The 25,343-nt window shown below is 38.7% G+C and overlaps 1 protein-coding gene across 1 annotated transcript in view; it reads right to left on the reverse strand.

The window, feature by feature from the left end:
- Positions 1-358: 358 nt before the first annotated feature.
- The window catches only part of DEK (DEK proto-oncogene), a 33,567-nt gene continuing 8,582 nt past the window's right edge, over positions 359-25,343 (reverse strand). The window contains exons 7-11 of the mRNA XM_027601771.1: positions 22,371-22,559; positions 7,207-7,342; positions 6,826-6,974; positions 2,287-2,355; positions 359-1,830 (exon numbers count right to left, since the gene is read on the reverse strand). Of these exons, the coding sequence (XP_027457572.1) occupies positions 1,819-1,830; positions 2,287-2,355; positions 6,826-6,974; positions 7,207-7,342; positions 22,371-22,559 (555 nt within the window). The 3' untranslated portion in view covers positions 359-1,818. The remainder of the gene's footprint in view (positions 1,831-2,286; positions 2,356-6,825; positions 6,975-7,206; positions 7,343-22,370; positions 22,560-25,343) is intronic.

Here is a 25,343-nt window from a genome sequence, read left to right on the forward strand (position 1 = left end):
TAGTGATGAGCGCACTCGTATTAGCTACACCTTACCCACGAACTTGCAAGCACCCACCAGCAATCCCCTCTCCTCCAAACCTTCTGTAGATTTTGCTCACCCCCTTTCAAATAAATGATCATAAACAATTGTTAACCATAATCACCCACCTTCTATGAGATCACTTCCCAGTTTTCCTTCGTGACCTCTCCATACAATGTGAACGTGGTCCGTTATCACTGAACGGCACTCCAAAATAAATGGGTCGTGGGGCTAAATCCACCTAAAAAAGCCCTGTTCTGAAATCCACAGCTGTGTGTGTGGGGGGGGGGGGGGGTTGCTACAGGAACCGTAAGACATTAATGCAAGAGACAAGAGCATGGATTTATTATTTTTATTGACAAGGTTTATAGGAACAAATTAAATATTTAAAATCAAAGGCCAATTCTTAGGTCTCCTTTAGTTGTTTACTCCATTCATTTGTATTTATCAAACAAGTCAAACCTGTTAGGTTTTTTAAACAGTCAACACATACCATTTTTATGTATTTCTATGGATGGATTTTTATTTTAAACACTCAACTGGTTTATCAAAGGCCTAATTCTCTCGTAAGTAGCATTGTTTTATTTTAAAATTCAGAGATTATTCAATAAACTGATTAAGACAACTTAAGAGAGAAAAATAGTCTCATTCAGGAGTGATCTGTTTGATCACCTAGAATCCTGATTGGCCAAAATTTAAAACCCAAAAGCCCTGATTCCACAAATACATTAAACTTCTTTAATGTTAAAAATAAGTCTTTTAGCACTTTTGAGAAATACTTTGTCAGAGACACATTATCTTCTAGCATTGTACTCCATACATTTATCATAATTATAAAGGTGGCCCGGTTTCCTGTAAATATCACCATTTTATATGGGCAAAAGCAGTTAATAAAAATCAGTTCACTTATTATAAGCCAAATGTGCTTGTACTCAATCCCACCCTGTCCCCAAATTTTGAAGTTCTGATGTACTGATTTGGTTGATCCCTAATATAAAATGTATCTACAGACACTTGCAGAGTTAACACTAGAACTACAAATTGATGACACTTCTGAGGCAAAGCAGAGAACGATCTGTTCCTTCAGTGTTTTCTCCACTGAATTCTTACTTTCACTGCTCCGTCATACCATCTGGCTGAACACTGACATTTCATAGTTTAACTGTAAAGATACCTACCTAGAGTTTAAAAATTGATCTGCACAAAAGAAATAAAAAAACTTTATATACAACAAATTTGTTTTTAAAAATACAAAAATAACATCTGTCACTTTTGTCATGCTGACAATTTGACATATATACACATGCAGAAAATTTCCAATTTAATCTCAATAGCTGAAGCCTGTATATTTTTAATATGATGAACACACTGCCACTGACAGATGTGTATTCAAAATATTTCGTGTACTAAATACTGCCTTAGTCTCTGCATGTATAAATGTCAGTAATAGTTTGTTCTACTTGATTAAAAGTTCTTTCCGAAACAAGTGAATACTAAGCGCGCTAAAAACTACGACAGTTCGAGAATCTATGATCTCATATAAAGAAATCCAAAATGTACAAAATACAACTATAAAAGCAAGGAACAGTTACTGCCATGCAAAATTTTAAACTAAAAACTGCATAGAAATGCAATTTAAAACAACAAACTCAAATTTACTTAAGATAAAAAGATCAGCAATAAGTTCTACCAATACAATGCTTGCAGGGATTTAGAAAAGGAAATACATTCTCTTTGCTGGTATAATGGTATAAATCAGATCTTTACATCCACGGGACAAGTCATGTCTCCTCTGCCTCAAGAAATCAGCTGCAACAAGAGAAACATCATTTTCCTATACTGAAAATACGTTAGGAACACAAAAACCATAACCTCCCCCCCACTTTTTATATTGTTTTTTACCACTGCAACCTTGGGAAATCTGTTGGGACCAATAGCAAACTCTAGCTACTGTTGATCTGCTCTGGTGCACAGCGACTGTGCTCGCTATGAGAGTGGCCGGGACGCACCCAGCTGCCTGTGGACCTTGCAGGCCTGAGGTCCGCTGCGGTCCGTTCGTCTCGTCACTACTGTTCACACTGTACTTCTAAGCTTTACAATGGGAAAGAAAAATATTTTCCCCATCTATTTTGAGAAAATTTGAGGATCAAACGTGATATATTTGGTGACATGAGTATTTTGAAACGTATGCAATATTTGATAGACATCATTCCTTTGTCTTAGATGTTCAAAATGACCAAAATTAGAAAAGGTGGACATATTTACCTCTTTAACAGTTGTTTTTATGAAATCTTTTCTTTCAGTTAAATCATAAGCAGGATAATTTTCATATACCTATAGTGAAAAGGAACAAGATTAAAAGTAGATTTAGAAATCCAGTGATATTCTTTCCACCTCTGCATAAAGAAGAAATGGATGCCGTGTACACACAGCTGCACGTCCGCGCAAGGGTTCCCGCTCAGCAGACTCAACTGCAATGAGCAGACGGTAACCTAGTGTGCGGACAGGTCTCGCCGCTGTGCCAGCCACTGGGAATACCGCTGCGGTAACAGATGCGGGCCAGGTGAACAGCTACACAGCGCCCTTCTGTAAGGGGACCGAGCTCTTTATGTTGGCAGGGGACCTGTCAGATGTCTCCTACAGGCTTCCTTCCGCTTCCTCGTTACGTCCTCCAACACTCCTGACGCTCCTCAACTTGAACTCTGATGAGCTTCAGCCTCCACTCCACCACTCCGTCCCCTCCCCTAAGTGAACTCCCCGAGATCCAGGTGGTCTCAGGAGTCCTCTACTCCTAAGCTTTTCTAAATGTCCCTCTCTTCTGTCAACTGGCTCCCCGCTGGCTGACTTCACGAGCACCCGCGCGGGCTTCACTCCTGAGGGGCAGTGAAAGTAAGCAAACCTTTTCAGTAAAGGGCCAGAGAGTAAATGGTTTCAGCTTTTCCAGGAACACAGTTTCTGTCAGAACCACTCAACTACGTCACTGGAGTGTGAAAGCTGCCAGACAACGCTGGAATGAAAGGATGTGGTTGTCAACATTAAACTATTTACAAAAACAGATGGGGAGATAGATTTGGCCCACAGGCTGCAGTCTGCCAGTTCCTGCGAATAGAGTCAATCATTTACATCACTCCAGTTGTTCGCCCTTGTTCTTTCTCTGCAAAACTCTAACCTTGAACTGGTCTAACTACCAACTTTTCTATACTACTTTTACAGGACTGGTCCCGGGGTGTCTGGGTGGCTCAGTCAGCTAAGCGTCTGCCTTCAGCTCAGGGACCCTAAGTCAGGCTCCCTATTCAGCGGGGAGTCTGCTTCTCTCTCTGCCCCTCACCCCTTTCTCTCTCAAATCAGTAAAATCTTTAAAAAAATAAAAAATAAAAGACTGGTCCCATTTCAAATTCATGGTATCCACTGCCAGAGCCTCTCCGGCAATCCCTCCAAATACCCCGTCAAGTCCTCTGTCATGCCATCATTCCCGTCAATGGCATTTTCACCCCTTCCTTGTTTTTTGCTCTTGGCCAAGAAGCCACTATTACGCCTTCCTTCCACCTTCTGACATACCTCCTCCCCTCGAGCTTACTGGTATCCGGGTCTATCAATATTCCCCGTGTCCGTTACCTCTGCGGGAACCCTTTCCGTAACTCTCCCCTGCCGTCCCAGCACTGTCTCCAAGCCTGACATATGCATGTGCTTTCTTTCCCTAATCTGCTTAAAAATCTTTTATCAGCTTGTATCCCAACCCCCCATTTAGCTACTATTTCCTTTCTAAAGCAAGCTGCTTAAAACAGAAGCTTTAATTTATTCACTTTCCTCACTAGTCATTCATTCTCAATCCAAGGGTGAATAACCCCTTGCATTTACCATCCTCGAAATTGCTCAAAATTATCTCCTACTTGCTGAGTCCAAAAAACCCCCTCAAGTCCTTCTCACCTGACCTCTCCATGTTAATCATCCCCTTGAAAAATTACGTAAGTGTAGGGCGCCTGGGTGGCTGAGTTGGTTAAGCGACTGCCTTTGGCTCAGGTCACGATCCTGGAGTCCCGGGATCGAGTCCCGCATCGGGCTCCCTGCTCAGCAGGGGGTCTGCTTCTCCCTCTGACCCTCTTCCCTCTCGTGCTATCTCTCTCTCTCTCTCAAATAAATAAAATCTTAAAAAAAAAAAAATTACATAAGTGTATTCACAAAAGTCAAAGGCACAGAACTTTCTCTCCACTCCACTCTGCCCTTGCCCCTCCCCTCAGACGAAACCAGTTATCAGTTCGCTATGTATTCTTCCAGAGCTTTAAAAAACGAGTTTTTACACAAACACATAAATGTATCAATGGCAATATTGTTTTTCTGTATTTACATAGATGGGGTAATATTCTATATGTTTTATAAAGTTGACAATACCTGGAAGGCTTCTCCATGTTCTTCTGAACTGCTACATAAAATTCCAAAAATACAGATGTACCAGTTTAAACATTTCCCTATCGATGGCCAGTTAGGTTCTGATTTTTCAATATTAACAGACATGCTGAACATTATTGTAATCATTTTGTGCAGATGTGACTATGTCTTTAGCATAGAGACCTAGAAATGGAATTGCTAGGTTAAAGGGCATTTGCAATTTAAATTTAAGATACTGCTTAATTGTCCTGCAAGGCTGTTACAACTTTAAGCATGAGTATGTCTCCCTATACCCCTGCCAAGCATGGAAACTGTTAATCTTTATAAAGATTTTGTCAAGCTAATAAGCAAAAATATTTCAACTTTTATCTTCAAGTACGGAAAGTGTGTTTTCATGTTTACAGGGCATTTCTATTTTTCCACCCGTGAGCTGTTTTCCATAGCCCTGGACCACTGTCCAGTGGAAGGGCATGACCTTTTCTTAACTGGCACTGCCCTTCCCCTTCTGGAAACTGTCTCCTCTCTCTCTTGGCTTTGATAGCACCTCTCTCTGTACAATTTTTTATATTTTGTAGAAATCACTTCTCAACTCTGAGGTGAATGGTCTCCAGGACTGTCTGCCCTTTGTTTTCCTCTGTCTTCTTGCCTGGGCCACCTTATCTAAGCTTCTGGATTTAACTCCCAGCAGTAGCCCAGTCTGACTTTCTCTCCTACCTTGGAAGAATCACAATGGTCACTTTCTCTCACCTGAATGTTCCCAGCACCTCATCTCATAATGTCTAGAACAAAAGTCTTCTTCTCAGTGTCCCCTTTGCTCTGCTCCCTAGATGGTTAAGGCAGGTGTGCCCTAATGCCCACAGCTGAGCAAGCTCTGACGAGGCCCTCTTGATTTCTGACGTGGATTATGGCCACCATGTAACTTTGATTAGGACAAACTTTGGTTTCTTGCCTCTCATCCCATTCTTTTTCTGTACGTCTCGATGTGTCTGGGATGACTCTTAAAAATCGGATTGTGTCAGGCCTGTGCCGATCGGCTCCCAATACCCCTCTCCATTCTCCCATTAGTTTCAGGGAAAACACTGAACTCCGTCACGAGGCATACAGGAGTTCTACAAAACTTCTCCTTTTCTTCCCTAACTCCTGTGAAGACTTCCTTCCAACTCTAGTCTTCAGTCAAATTAAACTCTTATTCCTGTGGTCACTGTTCTCTTTTACGCACAGGTGTCCACGTTGCTCACCTGTATGGCACAGCTGATGCTCTAGGCTCTCCCCCCGCCTCCCTGGCCCAAGCAGGTGCAGCTCCTTCTGTGGTGGTGTGGCACCTTCTGCACTCTTCCAGCCCAGCCCCACCAACTGTCCCCAACTCACAGCAACAGCCGTCTCCTCCTATCTCACCTCACAGTAAGCCCCCAACAGCCAAGTAACGGATTCCCCAACTTTACCCCCAAACCTATGAGTGCCTGGTACACAGTAGAGGCTCAGTGAATGCTGAATGAATAAATAAAACAATAATCAAGGTCTTAAAAAAGTATAGAATATTTCACCTTTAGTACATTTGAAATTTTAATTTGGTTTTACCAGGAGAAACTAGATGGTAAATCTCCCAATTTTGATCTAGGGTATGGAATCTCTGTGGACTCCTATTCAAGACTAGGTCATTTTACTTTCCGAGTGTCAGAAAAACTTCACAGAAGTCCGAGCTAAAAACCTGATCTATACCACCTTCTTAAGAGTAATGCTGAAAGGGGAGCCTGGGTGGCTCAGTCGTTAAGTGTCTGCCTTCGGCTCGGGTCACGATCCCAGGGTCCTGGGATCAAGCCCCACACTGGGCTCCCTGCTCTGCGGGAGGCCTGCTTCTCCCTCTCCCACTCTCCCTGTGTCTCTGTCAAATAAATAAAAATCTTAAAAAAAAAAAAAAAAAGTAATGCTGAAAATAAGGGTGGTCCATGAGATTCTGTTTTTTAAAATACTGATCTACGTAAGTAATCTTAATCTCTACACCCAATGTGGGGGCTCGAACTCATGACCGCAAGGATCAAAAGTCACAGGCTCCTCCAACTGAGCCAGCTAGACGCCCCGAGATTTTTTTTTCTTTTAAACTAACATAATCTAAGGATGCATCAATAAAAAGTTTCCAGATCAGGAAAAAATAAGTTTTCTCTGCAGTTTGGAATGTATCACTTTAACTTTATTCACTGTACACGTCCTACTGTTATTTATGGAGTAATTTCAATAGGGCAGAGACTTTGATTTATTTAATGCAGCATCCCAGCTCCTGTAAGAATGCCTGGCATTTAACAGTTCAGCAGACATTTATTCAGTGAACGCATGCACGTAAGAATCTTGCTTTGAACTGAGGTCTGAGTGGAAGAATTTTTCAAATAAAAGCAAAATGATCCAAGTTATTTGTCCAATTACCTCCTTGCAAATCTGCTTCATCGTGACTTCCTCCAAGTTGGCACTGGCCAGTAATTTCTTCACGGTTTCCTTTAATTCTTCATCTGTAGGAGGTTTCTTTAATTTTTTAATTAAAGGTTCATCATCTGAACTATCCTCAGATTCACTTTCTAAAAGATAAGCATTCATTAGATTCTCAAAGGGGTATCACCACTCTATAAATTAGGTACATAACATGCACTGACATTTTTGTCAATTTTGAAAAATTACAACTATGAAAAAACTGGTATACCACTTCCCCCCAGCCAATTTTTTTTGCAGTTTATCTATTTTCCACACACACTTCAAAACTGTTAGAGTTCTACCTGTAGAGTTGCTGCAAATGCGTCATTTCTAACATACCTTTTTTGGAACTGTTTTGATTCTTCTTGGTGGTGCTGCTATCTGCCTTCTTAACGTTAGCACTTTTTACAGTTTTCTTACTTTTAGAAGTAGCTTTCTGTTTAGGTTTTTCTCTTTTAGATGTCTTTTTTGGTGGCTGGTAGAAAGGAAAGCAAAGAACATAGACCGATGATTTTCATTCCATTCCTCTATTCCTCTATTCCTCTCAACAATATTAGAGAAACTTAATGTATTCAACATCACCAATGAAAAATTACTAGTTATCAATTTCTGAGATAAATATCCTCAACAAACTTCACTTTAAACAAAACTGGTCACGAGAAGAATCAAACACTAAAAAGATGCCCAAATTTATTGCACACTACAGATAGAAAACTTTATATGCACTGCCTTACCTTAACCTTAAAAAATACCTCTAGAATATAGATGCTAGTAGTGTTCTCCTATTGTCTCTCCCAGCTAGAATGGAAGTTCCATGAGGACCAGGATTTTTTTTTTTAACACTCTATAAAGTTCACTGATGTATCCCTAACTCCTAAAATAGTGCACCAAGCACAGCAGTTGCTCAGTAACTATTTCTGAATATATGAGTAGACTAAGGCTCGAGAGGTATTTTGTTCACAGCCACATAACTAACAAAATACACAAGTGAGGTTCAAATAGATCTGACTCCAGAACCTGTTTTCTTAAACACTGACTCATAGCTGATTAAAACAAAAGCAAAGTATATACACATGGATAGATTAAAATGACAAAATTGTAATTTATACTTTATCCCAACCAGGGTCTTTGAAATTAGGGAACATTAATTCATTTAATTCATTTTCCCAAAGTAGAAGCATCTTATATAAGCAAATAGCTCAAGATAACCTAAAATCTCATCTTTACACACCAAAAATACTGCAAATCACTTCTGACAGAATGTCTCTCCAAATGTCTTATATTTTAATTTCTGATTATCATAATTCTTTTTAAAAAAAAAAAAGATGGATATTGGTTTGAACTTACTTTTAAAATTAAAGTATATAGATCAATCTGTTCCAGGAGGTAAGTGGGTTCAGCTCTATCTCTTTCCTCTTGCCACACTGCCATCACTACGTATTCACACCAGGCCACCACCAGCAGCCTGTCCCTACTGCAGTAACGTACTCTTGGCAGGCAGCTGGCTAAGCTGGCTAGTTTCACTGCCACTAAATAATGCATTTGAGATGTGGCAAGGGGCCGAAATGCTTTCTAAAAGTAAAGTAGATGAGCTCTACCTATGCATTATTATTTAGAGGACACTTTTACTTATTTCCTAATTCTTGGAGGTGTTCCAAATAGTGGGGGGTGCTGGAAAGGTTATCACTGGTTCATCAATTCTCTATGACTAACTTGACCTATGTTTTATTAAGTATCCACCTAATTCAGAAGAACCACACTAAACTTTAAAAGGGAATTCTAAAATTTCCTAAGTTCTTTTGGTATATTTAATAGATAGCATAATCACTATTATGGACATATCACATTTTAGTCAAAGTTTAATAAAATCTGGATCTGTAGGTGATTAAAATACTTTACAAGAAAATAAAGGGTTGGGGAGGGTGAGCAAGGGATAACAACATTATAAGCATTATTACTTGATCCCCACCCAAATTAGATAATTAGAATCACATACTTAAAATACTTCCAGAGCCTTTTAAGGCCAGGGTATACAGCTGTCATTAAAATTCTGGAAGGCACACAATATGGCACCATTTAAAAACCTGCAAATCGGGAGTAGTGCTAGTTTGACAAAGTATAAAAATTCACAGTGATAAAGGATAATTAAGCCATCTCCACAAGATGTCACCACTGGACAAACACAAAGAATTAAAACTATGCTTCTTCCTATATCTCACATCATCTTCTAGCAGAGACAGTGTTCCCCAGTTTTTTAAGTGAACAACTAGCCTATTAAGAGAAACACTGTAAACATATGGTCACACGCACTATAGAAACCTAACAGGTAAGAGTGTGGGCTCTGGAGGCTAGCTGCCTGGTTTCAGATTCTGGCCCCACTTCCCTTATTTACAAAATGAGGGAAATATGATAGTACTTAATAAATGCATTAATACAGGGGCGCCTGGGTGGCTCAGTTGGTTAAACGACTGCCTTCGGCTCAGGTCATGATCCTGGAGTCCCAGGATCGAGTCCCACATCAGGCTCCCTGCTCAGCAGGGAGTCTGCTTCTCCCTCTGACCCTCTTCCCTCTCGTGCTATCTCTCATTCTCTCTCTCTCTCAAATAAATAAATAAAATCTTTAAAAAAAAAAAATAAATGCATTAATACATTAAAAGTACTTTTTAAAAAAATTTTATTTTGTTATGTTAATCACCACACATCACATCATTAGTATGGTGCCAGGCTCATAGGAAATGGTTAATGAATATTAGCTATTATTACTATTATGAGTGCTTCCAAAATTTTGTAAAGGAATTCTTTTGTTAAACACATGTAGTAACTTGGAAGTTTTAAAGTTTTCTTTAAAAGCAAGGCACATATAAAGAATAGATACACAGAACCAAAGCAGTAAGATAGACTGTGTTAACTAACCATGATGTATTGTGCTTATTTCATTATATTCTCATAGATAGTACTGCACCCACAAACATCCCTGTTATAATAAACTATGTTATTTATACCGGATTTCACTTATCTTTAGTAACCAGTTACAAGTTATTCTGTGACAAGTTGAAGGTAGGAATTAAAAAAAGTGATAAAATGTTGTTGGCATGGAGTAGCAGTGAAAATGGAGTAGTAAAATAATCAAACTCTATAGAACCACATATCTTCAGGTTTCATCTTGAGCAGAGAGGCAATCAGACTAACTCCCACTAGCTTGCTGATGTAAAGAATCACCTCCGTTGCCCTAATGATAAGTTTTAGGTATGTATAGAAGAGGTCACTATGAAAAATGGGGCATCCCAAAGGACCTTGGTACTGGGACGCAATGGATAATTTCCGGTAAGTAAGGTGAATAATCTGGTATTTTGGAGGTAAAGAGGCCCGGGGAGAGCGGAGGAGAGCGAAAGTGTGCCCACTTATACTCTATAGGAACTTTCAAATCCTCATTACCTTACTTCCCTCCTCTCCTTAGAAAAATCTCATGCATGAGTCCAAATCCAGCCACCCCCTCTGAATCTTTCATTTTATCACCAACTGATTAATCTGTGGTCCCACAGTACTTGGCCTACAATTCATGTATCCCTACTTCCTGTGAGGCAATGAATAAGAACACAGATTTGAGAGCCAAATTTCCTGGTTCAAATCCTGACTCCACTACCGACCAATTTTGTATTCTCAAGCAAATCACTTACCTTCCCTGGGCCTGTTTCCTCATCTGTAAAATGGAGGTAATAATACCAGACTTTGCTGAACTGAACATTTTTTTTTCACATTTTCTCATCTCAGCAGTATCTGACTGGGGTGCATTTTATAATTTACATTAAAATGATGCCTTATAGGCATCGGAGATTCGATGAACTGTGGCCATATCTGTAGAATTGTTGTGAGGATCAAATGAGTAAATAAATATAAGGTAGCAGAGAAAACATTTAATATACAGCTTTATTAAACTAGTTATCTACAGCCTGTTTTCCCACCCTATCACAAGTTTCTTAAGGGTGTACTTGACAATCTCCATGAGAACAGACACCCGCGGCCTTATTTATTAGCTCTATCCGCGTCCCCAGCAACCTTAAAAATGTTGGGCGTAGAGCAGCCATTTAAATATTTGTCATGTTCACCTCTGTATCGTTTTTAGGGTATGGTTTACTTGTACTCTGAACCCAGGACATGGTTAAAATGTAATTAAAAGGAAAAGGAAAAAGGCATCTCTATAGTACACTATCTTATATGAGCTAAAAAAAAAAAAAAAAAGACAAAACAGTTTATTTCATTACAAAGGAGGAAACTGTATCTGAGTAGTTGAGAGCCGATGCCTTTACAGAGTAAGAAGCAAGACCTCTGATTCTTAAGTTCAGTGTGCCTCCTACCATAGATTAGTTGCTTATAATGACTAACATACCTACATCTCTCTTTTAAGCCAGAGTTGAAATGACAGAAATAAGCCAGTGATATGACCTATTTATGTTCTTAAAATTAACTTTGTCCATTACATACAAATGTTACCAATGATAACAATAAAAAAAGTTGGCAGAAAATGCAAAATAGTAACAAAGGATCACCAAACTCCGTTATTAGGGCTCTCTGGCCTTTTACCCTCCAAATTTTATAGGGGCCCCAGGATCATTTCTTTAGAAATTTTTTTTAAAGCTAAGATGGGCCTTAGTGTAATCCAATTTTGTATAGTTTTTACCAAATCTCACTCTGCTGACCTCTCCTATTTACCCTTTAAAAGCTCAAATTGTTACCTCCTGTGAAACTTGCCTGTCTGATGTTTGCTCCCCACATGTCCCTGGAAAGAGGTAAATACCCTTTACCCTCTGAGCCTCCACATTATCTTGTCCAAATCTCTTTTTTAGCTTTTAAGTTACATTCTACTTTTTTCCTCCCGATCTTTGACTTCTCCCTTTCTACCAACTGCTGACCGCAGACACCCTGTCTTGTTTCTTGATCTCCAGCGCACGGCTCAGAACCAGTACTTAGGTGGTTGCTATGTAATTATTGGGAAGATGAAGATGGGAAAAGATTCTTGCAAACTAGAGAACTGTTCAAGATCTACTCCAACCCTGAGGTTCTGTGTCATCAGCACCACTCCGCTTGCTAGGAGAACATGTTTGCTACTAACAGCAGCCAAACTTCTTCATTTTTTAATATAACTGTCTTCTGGCACAACTTACCTATAAGGTTATACATGTAAGAAAAGGAAAAGAGACCATTAGGTAAATCATCAAGGGTGAGGGCTGGGGACATACGCATTTTTTTAAAGCCCTGCAGCAGACTCACCCAGCTATAAGTCTTCTAAGATGATAAATTTATAGTTTGCATCTCTCACCAAGCTTTCTCTATAAGTGCCAGAGAGTAATTAATTTAGGCTTTGCTGCCTACATGTGCTTACTGTTGCAATCTTCATTTTTTATTTTAACAAATATTTCAAAAATGGAAAAAAACCATCCTCAGTTTCTAGGCTGTACAAAAACAGGCGATAAGCTGGATCTGGTGTATAGGGCTATAGTAGCCAATTCCTGGTCTAGATTATAAATTATTGGAGCTATATAGGTTAAAGGCAGGAACTAGATAAATTAGTCAATAAGATAATTTAAGTTATATATTTATGTCAACAGCTTTTAGGTTTTTTTTATAATCAGAAGTGGATATATACTTATTAACTTATCTAAAGCTATTGCTTAAATCAAATTTCAATCTAAATCAGCAGTTCTATATAGACAACTCTGAAGACAGAAGCATATGAACTAGCAGCTCTGGCAAGAGTAATATGGACATTAAAAAATATAAGTGTACACCTGAAACTAATGTGACATTGTGTGTTAACTGTACTTCAATACTAAAAAAATACATATATATATTTATTATATCCTTGGAGTACAAATACGAGGATATATCATCCTCTCTCGGGAGTCAAGAATGACTTAGATATAAGATGTGAAAGTACACGGCACATAGGAGATTCTCAGTAAGTCTGCTCCTTGTATTTACCAAGAAATGCTTACTCTCTCCCCAGGTAGACTGTTCCTAGAAGACAGAGGCCAGGTCTCTCTCTTTTTTCCTTCTCAGCAAAATTCAGGTAGAATAAGACCATCATTCTGAATAAACAAGAATGATGCATCTATTATTTATACCAATGCCCAACCTCCTGAGTTCTCCAGAGTCTGGCGTCAGTGCACACTGCTCTAGCTTCATCTCTCACTGCTTTACTTCTGGACCCATTACCTAACCACAAACAAGTGTGTCTGTCAGAGAGACCCTGGACTTTCTCGCTCCCCATCTCTGTCCACATGTCCAACTTTCCTTTCTATTCCCCCAAGGTAAGTTTCAACTGGTACCTCTATCATTTCTCTCCAAAGCTTTTCCTCAGCAATAGATAGAAATATTTTCTTTTGGAATCCTGTATTAAGTATCTTTCAAGTGGCATTTGGGTAGAAAATATTTTCTGGAACCTCAACAGCACTTAGTGTACTCTCAATTTATTGAACTGAATAATACAGAAGTAATAACATGAAAAACCCCTGCTTTAAAATCTCTCGTAAGTGGTGCCTGGGTGGCTAAGTCTCCCTCTCCTACTCCCCCTGCTTGGTTCCCTCTCTCGCTGTCTCTGTCCAAACAAAAACAAAACCTTAAAATCTCAAAATATTTTGAAAATTTTAGTAATTATAGCAAACCCATTATGTGGCATTACAAAGGAAAAATGTTGGGAGGTACTCATGAGAGTTAACTATGTTATTTAATCAAACAAGAGTCAAGACTTGAGTCTTTCATCAAAATATACAGGAAAAAATTAGGTAGTTCAGTTCAAAAAAAATCAAGAAAAGGCTAGTTTCCAAATTGTCATGGGATTTATTAAGATTCTGGCTTGTTATTTTTGAATCTGCTGTGAGTGGTTCAATCAGAACCATCCAGTATTATAGTAAGTTTTAATGCAAAACAGACAAAAGGGAAACACAAAAATTGACAGCTGCCATTAATTTCAATAGTACCATGTACTGTGATCTAATTTTGTAAAAGATTAGTAATAGAAATTCTTTAGAATTTGAAGAGGATTTTCTGTATCTCTGATAACCGTGAAGGCATAGAATCAGAGGAATGACACAACAAGCACTTTTTGAAGGAAGTCAAAAAAAAAAAAAAATCTTGGGAGAAAAGGCTTACCTATCTTTTATAGGCAGCAGGGCTCTTGAAGGAGGGTCTCCAAAAAAGACGCCTGTCACAGAGCCAGAATCCTGTCCTCACAGCAGAAAGGTTGTACTGGGTGAACAGATGAACAAAATAAAAATTAGCTTAAAATAATTCTTTTAACAACTTGGCTGAGAAAACTCAAGAGTGCCAAGAGTAAAGAATGTGTGAGGCTCATTATATTTCACAAAAGATTCTGAAAGCGAGTTTAAGTCTAAGATTTTATTATGGTGATTATTCAACTTTGCCTTCCAGCAAAAGATTTTAATAATTTATATGGTTTTGGGGGCGCCTGGGTGGCTCAGTCGTTAAGCGTCTGCCTTTGGCTCAGGTCATGATCCCAGGGATCTAGGATCGAGCCCCGCATCGGGGGAAGTCTGCTTCTCCCTCTCCCACTCCCCCCGCTTGTGTTCCCTCTCTCACTGTGTCCCTGTCAAATAAATAAATAAAATCTTTAAAAAAGATAGTAATTTATATGGCTTTATAAATCTGCTGATCAACTTATGAGATGGAGGTGGGGGATTCTTATTTTTTAGAACATAATTAAGGACTAACAAAACTTTTACATTCACTCTCTCACTGCTACCAAGTAATTCCCTGAATGGTCCAAATATTTAAGTTCACCAAAAACTAAAACTGAAAGTTTCTCTGATCTGGCAAACATTGTAGGATGGCTCACTCAACATCTTTACTTGCTTTCCTCCCCAGATGCAAGACAGCTACCACCTGGACCTCACAGCCTCCCCTGTAGCTAGAGGTAGAGAGGTGATAAAGTTCTGGCCAAGGCAACTTACACGGAGATCTCTGGCAAAAGGCATCCCTTCTGGGGGAAAAAAAAAGTGAAAACATTCCTAGAAGAAAGCCCTTTGCTCGTCTCTATCTGGACCAGGGATTTAATGCCTAAAGGTACAACCACCATCTTATGATCATGAGGTTAAGTGCCACCTATGCAGATGGTGGCTCAGGAAGAAAGGGGTTATTCAAGTTCCTGAAACTTTTCTCAAGCTGATGTACTGGCCCCAAATTGCCTGTCTGTGGATTTCTTGTCATGAAAGAAAAAAGAACTTCCACTAGTAAGGTTTTTACATATTTACAGTTGAAGACATTCCTGATACATATGGGAACACTCAAATTTTAAATGCCAAATAATAATTCAGTTTGTTGTATACTTTTCTAGCTCTAAGAATGTTATAAAAACACTAAGAAAAACAGAAGGAATATAAATTTTAAAAAACTAAGTATGCCATTAAGGGTCTAAGAGATTATCAGAACTGTGTTCTCCAGTGTGGGAAGCACGACTCCTTTCTGTACTCTCCAGTACTTCTCTATGCCTAAGGTCTAACACCAGTGGTACATTTACCATACCTAAGTATGGTTTAATCTCACTGGTTCATTTTAGCAATCTTCTCCTAAAGATGCTAATCCAATATAGGAACCAGATGATTTTCAGAATAAGTTTATAGAAAATAACTAAACCTGTCATTTTCCTATTCCCCCATTTTTAAGAAATTTCGTCCTAATTCTAAACTGCTCTCCTCCTACTGCCCTAACTAAGCAAATGTCCAAGAGCCAAGATGGTAAGTTTAAAACAGCTCTCTTGGGCGCCTGGGTGGCTCAGTTGGTTAAGCAACTGCCTTCGGCTCAGGTCATGATCCTGGAGTCCTGGGATCGAGTCCCACATCGGACTCCCTGCTCAGCAGGGAGTCTGCTTCCCCTCTGACCCTCTTCCCTCTCATGCTTTCTATCTCTCATTCTCTCTCTAATAAAAAAAAATAAAATCTTTAAAAAAAAAAAACAGCTCTTTTATGAAGTCACTCTTGGAAAGAAAGAGCAACTTCTTATTGGAGTTACTTCTAAAGAAAAGGAAGATTTAAAGCCGCCGTGAACCACTCACAGCCTATCATAGAAACAGCTCCAGGTACAGCGAACCTCCAACAAAGTGTCTGAGCAATTACACGCTAAGAGACTTAAATATGACACGTATTCTTACAAAAGACTAAAAAACCTGACATTTTAAACTATGTGGTTTTCAGTGACTTCAATACTACCTTTAAGAGATAATAAATTTACTTATAAATCTCCTACTCTGGGGCGCCTGGGTGGCTCAGTCGTTAAGCGTCTGCCTTCGGCTCAGGTCATGATCCCAGGGTCCTGGGATCGAGTCCCACATCGGGCTCCCTGCTCAGCGGGAAGCCTGCTTCTCCCTCTCCCACTCCCCCTGCTTGTGTTCCTGCTCTCGCTGTCTCTGTCAAATAAATAAATAAAATCTTAAAAAAAAAAAAGTCTGATAACCTTTAAAAAAAAAAAAAAAAACTCCTACTCTGCCACACAGCTAAGTATGAAAATGAGCAGGTGAATAAGTAACACTCAACCTCACATAACTGGTCAATGGACAACTATAACTTGAACTGGATTTCTGCTTGAGAGTCCTGACTTTAGCAATATGATATTATTTAGTCCAAAGCCCTCAATTTACAGAGGAAACCAAAGATAACATTAATCTACCCAACTTCATAGTTACTTACTCCAAGAACCTAAAATAAAACAAGAAAATATTAACAGGGGACAAGTCTTTTATTTATAAAGGAAAAGTCTGTCTCAGGAAATAAACAGAGTAAGTAATATTAACTTAGTAATATTCTATGAAAAGAATCTACAAAAAAATTCTATCTACAGGCAATCCACAACTTTTCCAATCAACCTTTAACTCTTCTTTATGGCCTCTTAGAAAAAGAGGTCCATGGGGCGCCTGGGTGGCTCAGTTGGCTAGGCAGCTGCCTTCAGCTCAGGTCATGATCCCAAGGTCCTGGGATCAAGCCCCACATTGGGCTCCTTGCTTAGTGGGGAGCCTGTTTCTCCCTCTTCCTCTGCCGCTCCCCCCTGCTTGTGCGCTCACTCTATCTCTCTCTCTGTGTCAAATAAAATCTTAAAGAAAAAAGAAGAGGTCCTTTCATAGTAATAATCAAAAGCACTGCCACTTATGAAGTCCCTAAAGAAGTTAACACTTAACTGAGTCCTTGAAAAAATGGAAAAATAAGGGAAAACAGGCACCTGGGTGGCTCAGTTGTTAAGCGTCTGCCTTCGGCTCACGTCATGATCCCAGGGTCCTGGGATTGAGCCCTGCACCCTGCCCCGCAGGAAGCCTGCTTCTCCCTCTCCCTCTCCCACTCCCCCTGCTTGTGTTTTCTCGCTGTCTTTCTCTGTCAAATAAATAAATAAAATCTTTAAAAAAAAAACGGGGGGGGGGAAACACAGCAGAGAAATTCTGTTCCTACTGCTAGTACTTACCTTTCGTACGAACAGAATCAGAAATAAAGTTTTTGAGAATAGTCCTAAATTTGAGATAGCCTTTAGAGCCATGAATAATAGACTGAGGAAAAGGAAAAAAAAAAGTATTTCTCAGTCCAGATTTTACTGGACTGTATTTTACGAAGTTTGTCAGTATCAGCCCAGGTAGAAAAACCAAAGCAGAGAACAGAGCATTATGATACAGCATTTATGTTGTGTGACTTTATATAATGTCTGTAAAAGCCTATTTTGTTTTCTTTTTTTCCTACGTGGATTTTCACCATTTGACCTGAGTTTCTAGCAAATGATCCTTTTTTATGGTCCTGCAGAAAGGCTTTGATTTATAAGTGGGACAGTTCCACTTGTGATCACTGTCCAGGAACCAATATGGTTATAAATCAGAGGTCATCTATATTCACAAGCTTCAAGTAATTCTACTTAGAATAGGACAATAATCTGGAAAGCAAGTAAGAAAATGAGTATAAAATGCTTCCTCACCTTTTAACCTGCATCTTAGTAATGACAGGAAGACTGGATTTAGGAGTATTACATATGATAAAAGGTTATCTTAATACTAATAGTAATAGCAGCAGCTAATACTTACATAGTACTTGTGCAAAGCACGGCTCTAAGTGCCTTAAATAAAGTCACTGAAAAGCCTTTGAGGCTGCTACTGTTATCAACCCCGTATTACAGATGAGAAGCTGAGGTATGGAGTTTATAAGTAATCTGCCCAGTCATACTCGAAGGTACAGCTGGGATTTGTACCCAGATAGTTTCCAAAGCCCATGCTCATAATCACATTGCCTCTATGGAAAAATTAGATGTTTATATTCTATGACAACTTTTTATGCTTTAAATCTGCCTCTAAAAAGGTTTTAGGAAGCATAGTGAATACATGTAATAACAACCCAGAATCTGTTGAATGAGGATGATTATTACTGCAAAATTGCTATTATTATAGATTCACATATGAACAAACATGTTTCCCTCTTGATGTCCTTAAAATCTATTCCATAAAAACCTTAGGGCTGAGATTACTCATCTTCCCTTGCTCCAAAAATATATTATGAAATACCTGCTAGACTTGTAATATCCTTTTGTAAATTATGAAGCATTTCATACTTAGCTTTATAGAAGTCTTTATAAAATCTGACATTAAAATAATCATGGGTTTTAAGTACCTAAAAACAAATACACACACATATAAAATCAGAGTTCATTACATCTTTATTCCTTCTAATCCAGTAGTTACCAACTAGAGGTGATCCTCCCGCCCCCACCCCCAAGGACATTTGGCAATGTTTGGAGACATTTTTGGTATTCACAACTAGAGGTTTGGGGCGGGGGTAGGGGAGGATGTACTGTCCCCTAGTGGGCAAACATTCTATAATGCACGAACATTCTATAATCCACAAGAAAGAATCACCTTGGCCCAAAAAGTCAAGCCAATTAATCACGTCCCTAAATAAGACAAGGGAGATGACCCAATTTACAAGAGCAAGTTCTGACAACTGAAGGAGACATCAAAACAAAGTTAAAACAGAGTCTACCAACCAAACGTTTAAAGAAGAATTAATGCCTATTCTTCTGAAACTGTTGCAAAAAATAGAAATGGAAGGAAAACTTCCAAACTCATTTTATGAGGCACCATTACCTTGATCCCAAAACCAGACAAAGACCACCCCATCAAAAGGAGAAGTACAGACCAATATCCCTGATGAACATGGATGCAAAAATTCTCACCAAAATACTAGCCAATAGGATCCAACAGCACATTAAAAGGACTATTCACCATGACCAAGTGGGATTTATCCCTGGGCTTCAAGGTTGGTTCAACAACCACAAATCATTGTGATTCAATATATTAATCAAAGAAAGAACAAGAACCGTATGATCCTCTCAAGAGATGCAGAAAAAGCATTTGACAAAGTATAGCATCCTTTCTTGATCAAAACTCTTCAGAGTATAGGGATAGAGGGTACATACCTCAATATCATAAAAGCCATCTATGAAAAACCCACAGAGAATATCATTCTCAATGGGGAAAAGCTGAGAGCTTTCCCCCTAAGGTCAGGAACACAGCAGGGATGTCCACTATCACCACTGCTATTCAACACAGTACTAGAAGTCCTAGCCACAGCAATCAGACAACAAAAAGAAATCAAAGGCATCCAAATCAGCAAAGAAGTCAAACTCTCACTCTGCAGATGACAAGATACTTTATGTGGAAAACCCAAAAGACTCCACCCCAAAACTGCTAGAACTCCTACAGGAATTCAGTAAAGTGGCAGGATATAAACTCAATGCACAGAAATCAGTGGCATTCCTATACACCACCACCAAGACAGAAGAAAGAGAAATTAAGGAGTCGATCCCATTTACAACTGCACCCAAAACCGTAACATACCTAGGAATAAATCTAACCAAAGAGGCAAAGGATCTGTACTCAGGAAACTATAAAATACTCATGAAAGAAACTGAGGAAGACACAAAGAAATGGAAAAACGTTCCATGCTCATGGACTGGAAGAACAAATATTGTGAAGATGTCAATGCTTCCTAGAGCAATCTACACATTCAATGCAATCCCCATCAAAATACCATCCACTTTTTTCAAAGAAATGGAACAAATAATCCTAAAATTTGTATGGAACCAGAAAAGACCCCAAATAGCCAGAGGAATGTTGAAAAAGAAAAGCAATGCTGGCGGCATCACAATTCCAGACTTCAAGCTCTATTACAAAGCTGTCATCAAGACAATATGGTACTGGCATAAAAAGAGATACACAGATCAATGGAACAGAAGAGAGAGCCCAGAAATGGACCCTCAACTCTGTGGTCAACTCATCTTCGACAGAGCAGGAAAGCATGTCCAATGGAAAAAAGACAGTCTCTTCAACAAATGGTGTTGGGAAAATTGGACAGCCACATGCAGAAGAATGAAACTGGACCATTTCCTTACACCACACACAAAAATACTCAAAATGGTTGAAAGACCTAAATGTGAGACAGGAGGCCATCAAAATCCTAAAGGAGAACACAGGCAGCAACGTCTTCGACCTCAGCCGCAGCAACTTCTTCCTAGAAACATCGCCAAAGGCAAGGGAAGCAAGGGCAAAAAGGGATTTCATCAAGATAAAAATCTTTTGCACAGCAAAGGACAGCCAACAAAAACCAAAAGACAACCGACAGAATGGGAGAAAATATTTGCAAATGACGTATCAGATAAAGGGCTAGTATCCAAAATCTACAAAGAACTTATCAAACTCAATACCCAAAGAACAAATACTCCAATCAAGAAATGGGCAGAAGACATGAACATTTTTCCAAAGACGACATCCAAATGGCCAGCAGACACATGAGAAAGTGCTGAACATCACTTGGCAGCAGGGAAATCCAAATCAAAACCTCAATGAGATACCACCTCACACCCGTCAGAATGGCTAAAATTAACAAGTCAGGAAACGACAGATGTTGGCGGGGATGTGGAGAAAGGGGAACCCTCCTATGCTGCTGGTGGGAATGCAAGCTGGTGCAGCCACTCTGGAAAACAGTATGAAGGTTCCTCAAAAAGTTGAAAAGAGAGCTACCATATGACCCAGCAATTGCACTACTGGGTATTTACCCCAAAGATACAAATGTAGTGACCTGAAGGGGTATGCGCAACCTGATGTTTATAGCAGCAATGTCCACAATAGCCAAACTGTGGAAAGAGCCAAGATGTCCATCGACAGATGAATGGATAAAGAAGAGGTGGTATATATATACAATGGAATATTATGCAGCCATCAAAAGGAATGAGATCTTGCCATTTGCAACGACGTGGCTGGAACTGGAGGGTATTATGCTGAGCGAAACAAGTCAATCAGAGAAAGATATGCATTATATGATCTCACTGATATGAGGAATTCTTAATCTCAGGAAACAAACTGAGGGTTGCTGGATTGGTGGGGGGTGGGAGGGATGACACTGGGGAGGGTTATGTGCTATGGTGAGCGCTGTGAATTGTGTAAGACTGTTGAATCACAGACCTGTACCTCTGAAACAATACATTGTATGTTAAAAAAAAAAAAAGATAGTAGGAAGGGAAAAATGAAGGGGGGGAAATCGGAGGGGAAGACGAACCATGACAGACTATGGACTCTGAGAAATAAACTGAGGGTTCTAGAGGGGAGGGGGGTGGGGGGATGGGTTAGCCTGGTGATGGGTATTAAAGAGGGTACATATTGAATGGAGCACTGGGTGTTATACGCAAACAATGAATCATGGAACACCACATCAAAAACTAATGATGTAATGTATGGTGATTAACAAAACAAAAAAGAGTGGTGCTGGGGGGAAAAAAAAAGTCTACCAAAACACTATTAGCTATAATAAGAAGTCATCTCCTTTACTGAGGATATGTATCAAGGAGAGGGTAAAGCTAACTTTTTAAATGGTTCAGCAGCTCTTCTCTTCCTGAAGTTTCACTTGGGAAACTAAATATTCTCAAGTATTCTCAAAATTTTACAGATACGCCCACATAAAAGAAAACAGCAGGCATTCCTAAGTGATACAAAACTTGCCCACCCATCAAATAAACTTCAAACACCGTTTTTCTCTTAATCTCCAATGGGTTGAGAATAACTGGGGTCCCTAAACCCCTTTTTTGCATAAAACAGAAAACGGCTCAAATCAATGATAAAATATTAACATAAAAAATTCTAAAGCAATCTGTTTCTTTGGATTCCTGTTTAGTATATGCACTGCCCCCCCTTCCCATTTACTTACTCTAATCTTCAAGGTCCAGCTCAAATCCAGACAACCTCACTCTTCCAACTCCAAGCTCTCACATGGCCATAAAACCAAAAGCTCCATAAGGGAAAGAAAAGATCTATTCTTAACTATTTTTGTGTCTTTGGAATTAAAAAAACCATTTTGGTACTAACAGTTTCTAGAATCTGTTTTCTGGCTATATTTATCACCTGACAGGAATATTTAACTCACCCCATGGAAAGAAATGAGAAAAAAAAAAAAACCCACAAACCCCTAACATTTTACCTCCTCTTCACTTTCTTTATCTTCATCATCCGAAGACTCTTCCTTGTTTTTCTTTTCGTCTTCATCACTGCTAGATTCATCTGACAGAATTTCAGGACATTTGGTTCGCTTAGCTTTCCTTGCCATTCCAGAACTGTTCCGTTCCTTTTTGTTGCCTTTGCTAGAACTTTTTTTAGATTTTGGTAATGGCTGTGTACAATAAAATAAAGATAACACCAATGGGCTATTATATTTCCAAGTCAATCATTTTTTGATAACTTATCAACTCATTCTTGTTCCTGTCTCAAGAAGTATTTCCAAACTTAGCAGTTTTACAGAGAACAATTCACCTTTAAAGTGTCAAGTTGATCTTTTTGTCCACACCATCAATACCCTTTCATTTGTGTTCTAACACCTAGGCAAGACTCTTCACAAATGCTGAAATAAATACTGTGTTCTGACATGGGATTAGAAGCCCAAGCACATACTGCATTAAGCTCAGTTATTTACAATTTATCAAGGCAATATTTTGAGTTAGACTTGTAATTTATTTCATTCCTATTAGCATTAAAACCGTCAATGCCAGAGGAGCTTCTTGCTTTAGGGGAACCTCCAATCAAAAGACTGGAGCCATCTGTAAAGGAAACAAAACCTCACTTTACACATCCTGAATTTATGATCTATATAGTTTATATTCATATTACCTCTGGGCTCTACTTTCAGTAATGCCAGGATTATATTCTCATTGATGATTCTAAATACGCAATTAGTGTTGGGTATGTTAATTATGAAGCTGATTAAGAACCACAAAATACATGTATTGCTTTTGCTCTGATATTTAATTAAACCACACATATTTAAAAAGCAGAGATCACATGAGGAAACAATTTGATTACATTATCCAGCAAATTTAATTCTTAAATGCTTTCTTAGGGGAGTATTTGCTAACTTTTGAAACTGAAAACCATAAAGTAACCTTGCATAAAAGATCTGAAAAGATATACTCTGAGGAATTGAAATTTCCAAAATTATAGGTATAGTTTGTTTTTATTTTTGCCTCTATTATTTTCTACAATAAGCAGAAATAGCAAGGAAAATTCCATAACATAACCTTATGATATACAATTGTGTAAATGTTAGGGGTAATTTTAGGCAAAATCTTTCACGAAGCTAGGAGAACCATGGATTCTTTCTCTCCTAGAAACTGCCAGTCTTAAAGGTCACTGTCACCTGCACAAAAATTAAGAAAAGGTGGCTGTTTTGTGTATGTAGTGTTCTCAGGCTATGTACAATCCACAAGATAGCCTCCAGCTGCCCAAAAAAAATCTATCCTTCCTATAGGCAGACTGGGCAGCAGCCAATGTAGGTCACTTCAGGAATTTAAGTTAGTGGATGAATGATATTTCTCAGAGGGGTTCTCTGTAAGTTTCCATAAAAAACTTCCTTGAAAATATATAGATATCCTTGTTATGAGACCTGTTACTATTACCAACTAGTACCAGGAACTAAATCCATTTGGATAAATTCTTTGATCTCATTGGAGAAAAGGTGACTCTCACTGTCCAAACTCTCCCTATTCATTATATGAAATCCAGGACTCAAATATATTAGAAAAATGTGGTATCCCTTACTATCTCAGTTCAGGAACCAGATAGAGGTAGTAAGAATATAATCTGTATATGGAATCAGTAGAAGACGATGGGTGCAGGATAATCTATACAGGAAGTGGGAGAACGTTAAATCATTCAACCAATCAACCAATTTCTTGATTGGTTAATCAAGAAAATTCAACTTCCAAAAATAAAGGAGCTTTAAAAAAAAAGTAACAATACATAAATGTTTTAAAGCTTTCCTATATTGGTTCTAAAAATAGTTGAATCTATTAACCAGAATCTAGTGTCAACAGCATCACCCCTTTTTAGAACAAAATCTGAAAAACAGATAATCAAGGCAGAAGTACAAAATAAGGATAGTAAAACAATGTTAATTCAATAATTTTATTATTATGGAGAAAGAAATCAGTACTAATGAGTTTATAGTGTTTTTCTTAAATGACAGAAAGGTATGGTGGTGTAGAAAATAACTTGAGATTGGCATCATTAGGTTAAAGAGTAGTTCTCACAGAATCAGATACGGAAAGTGGATGTAAGAGTTGGATTCTGTAAGGCTGTAAGAGTGGTTCTCAGAATATGGTTCATGCACCTGGGGTTTCCTGAGGCCTTTTCAGAAGCCCACAAGGTCAAAACTATTTTCTATAATAATAATAATATAATAATATCAAGACATTATTTTCACTTTTCAATCTGTTGCTACTTGTAGTGACTCTGCAAAAGCAAGGGTTGTAAAATTGCTGGCACATTAGCACTAATGAAGGCGGAGGCAGCCAACTGTGCTAGTAGTCACTATATTCCTCACAGCCACAAACTAGAAAGAAAGAAAAAGTGTTTCCTTTAAGAATGCCTTTGATGAAGCAGTAAATATTGTATTAACTCTCAACCTGTGAGTACGTCTTTACGCAATCTGTAACAAAACAGGAGGTACACATAGAATATGTCTGCTACTTACTGAACTTCACTGGTTTTCTCAAGAAAAACCACTTGCACAACTGAGCTGTGAGCTAAGCTAGCTACCTCTCCCATGAAACACCATTTGTAAAAGAACTGTAAAAGTCTGCCTATTCAGATTCAGGTATTTAAAAGACATGTGTTCAAAATGAGCATGAGCTTGTCACTGGAAGGAAAACAACTGACGGTATTTATTGCCAATGGCAAATTTCAAAACTTCACAGGGATAATTCACATCCATCACCATGAACTAACAGCCTCCCAATACCTAATGATTCTTCTGATGAGATGGTGATTATATTAATGAATGATTTTTTGACAGTGTTTAATGGAAATGTGCCCATATTTGGAAGATCTGCATAATTCAGAAAACCAGTAATTTCCAAATGGTGAATGCAATTACAAAATCATAGATAAAAGGTCTGAGTTC

Source organism: Zalophus californianus, chromosome 7, assembly GCF_009762305.2.
Source record: "Zalophus californianus isolate mZalCal1 chromosome 7, mZalCal1.pri.v2, whole genome shotgun sequence".
Taxonomy (NCBI): domain Eukaryota; kingdom Metazoa; phylum Chordata; class Mammalia; order Carnivora; family Otariidae; genus Zalophus; species Zalophus californianus.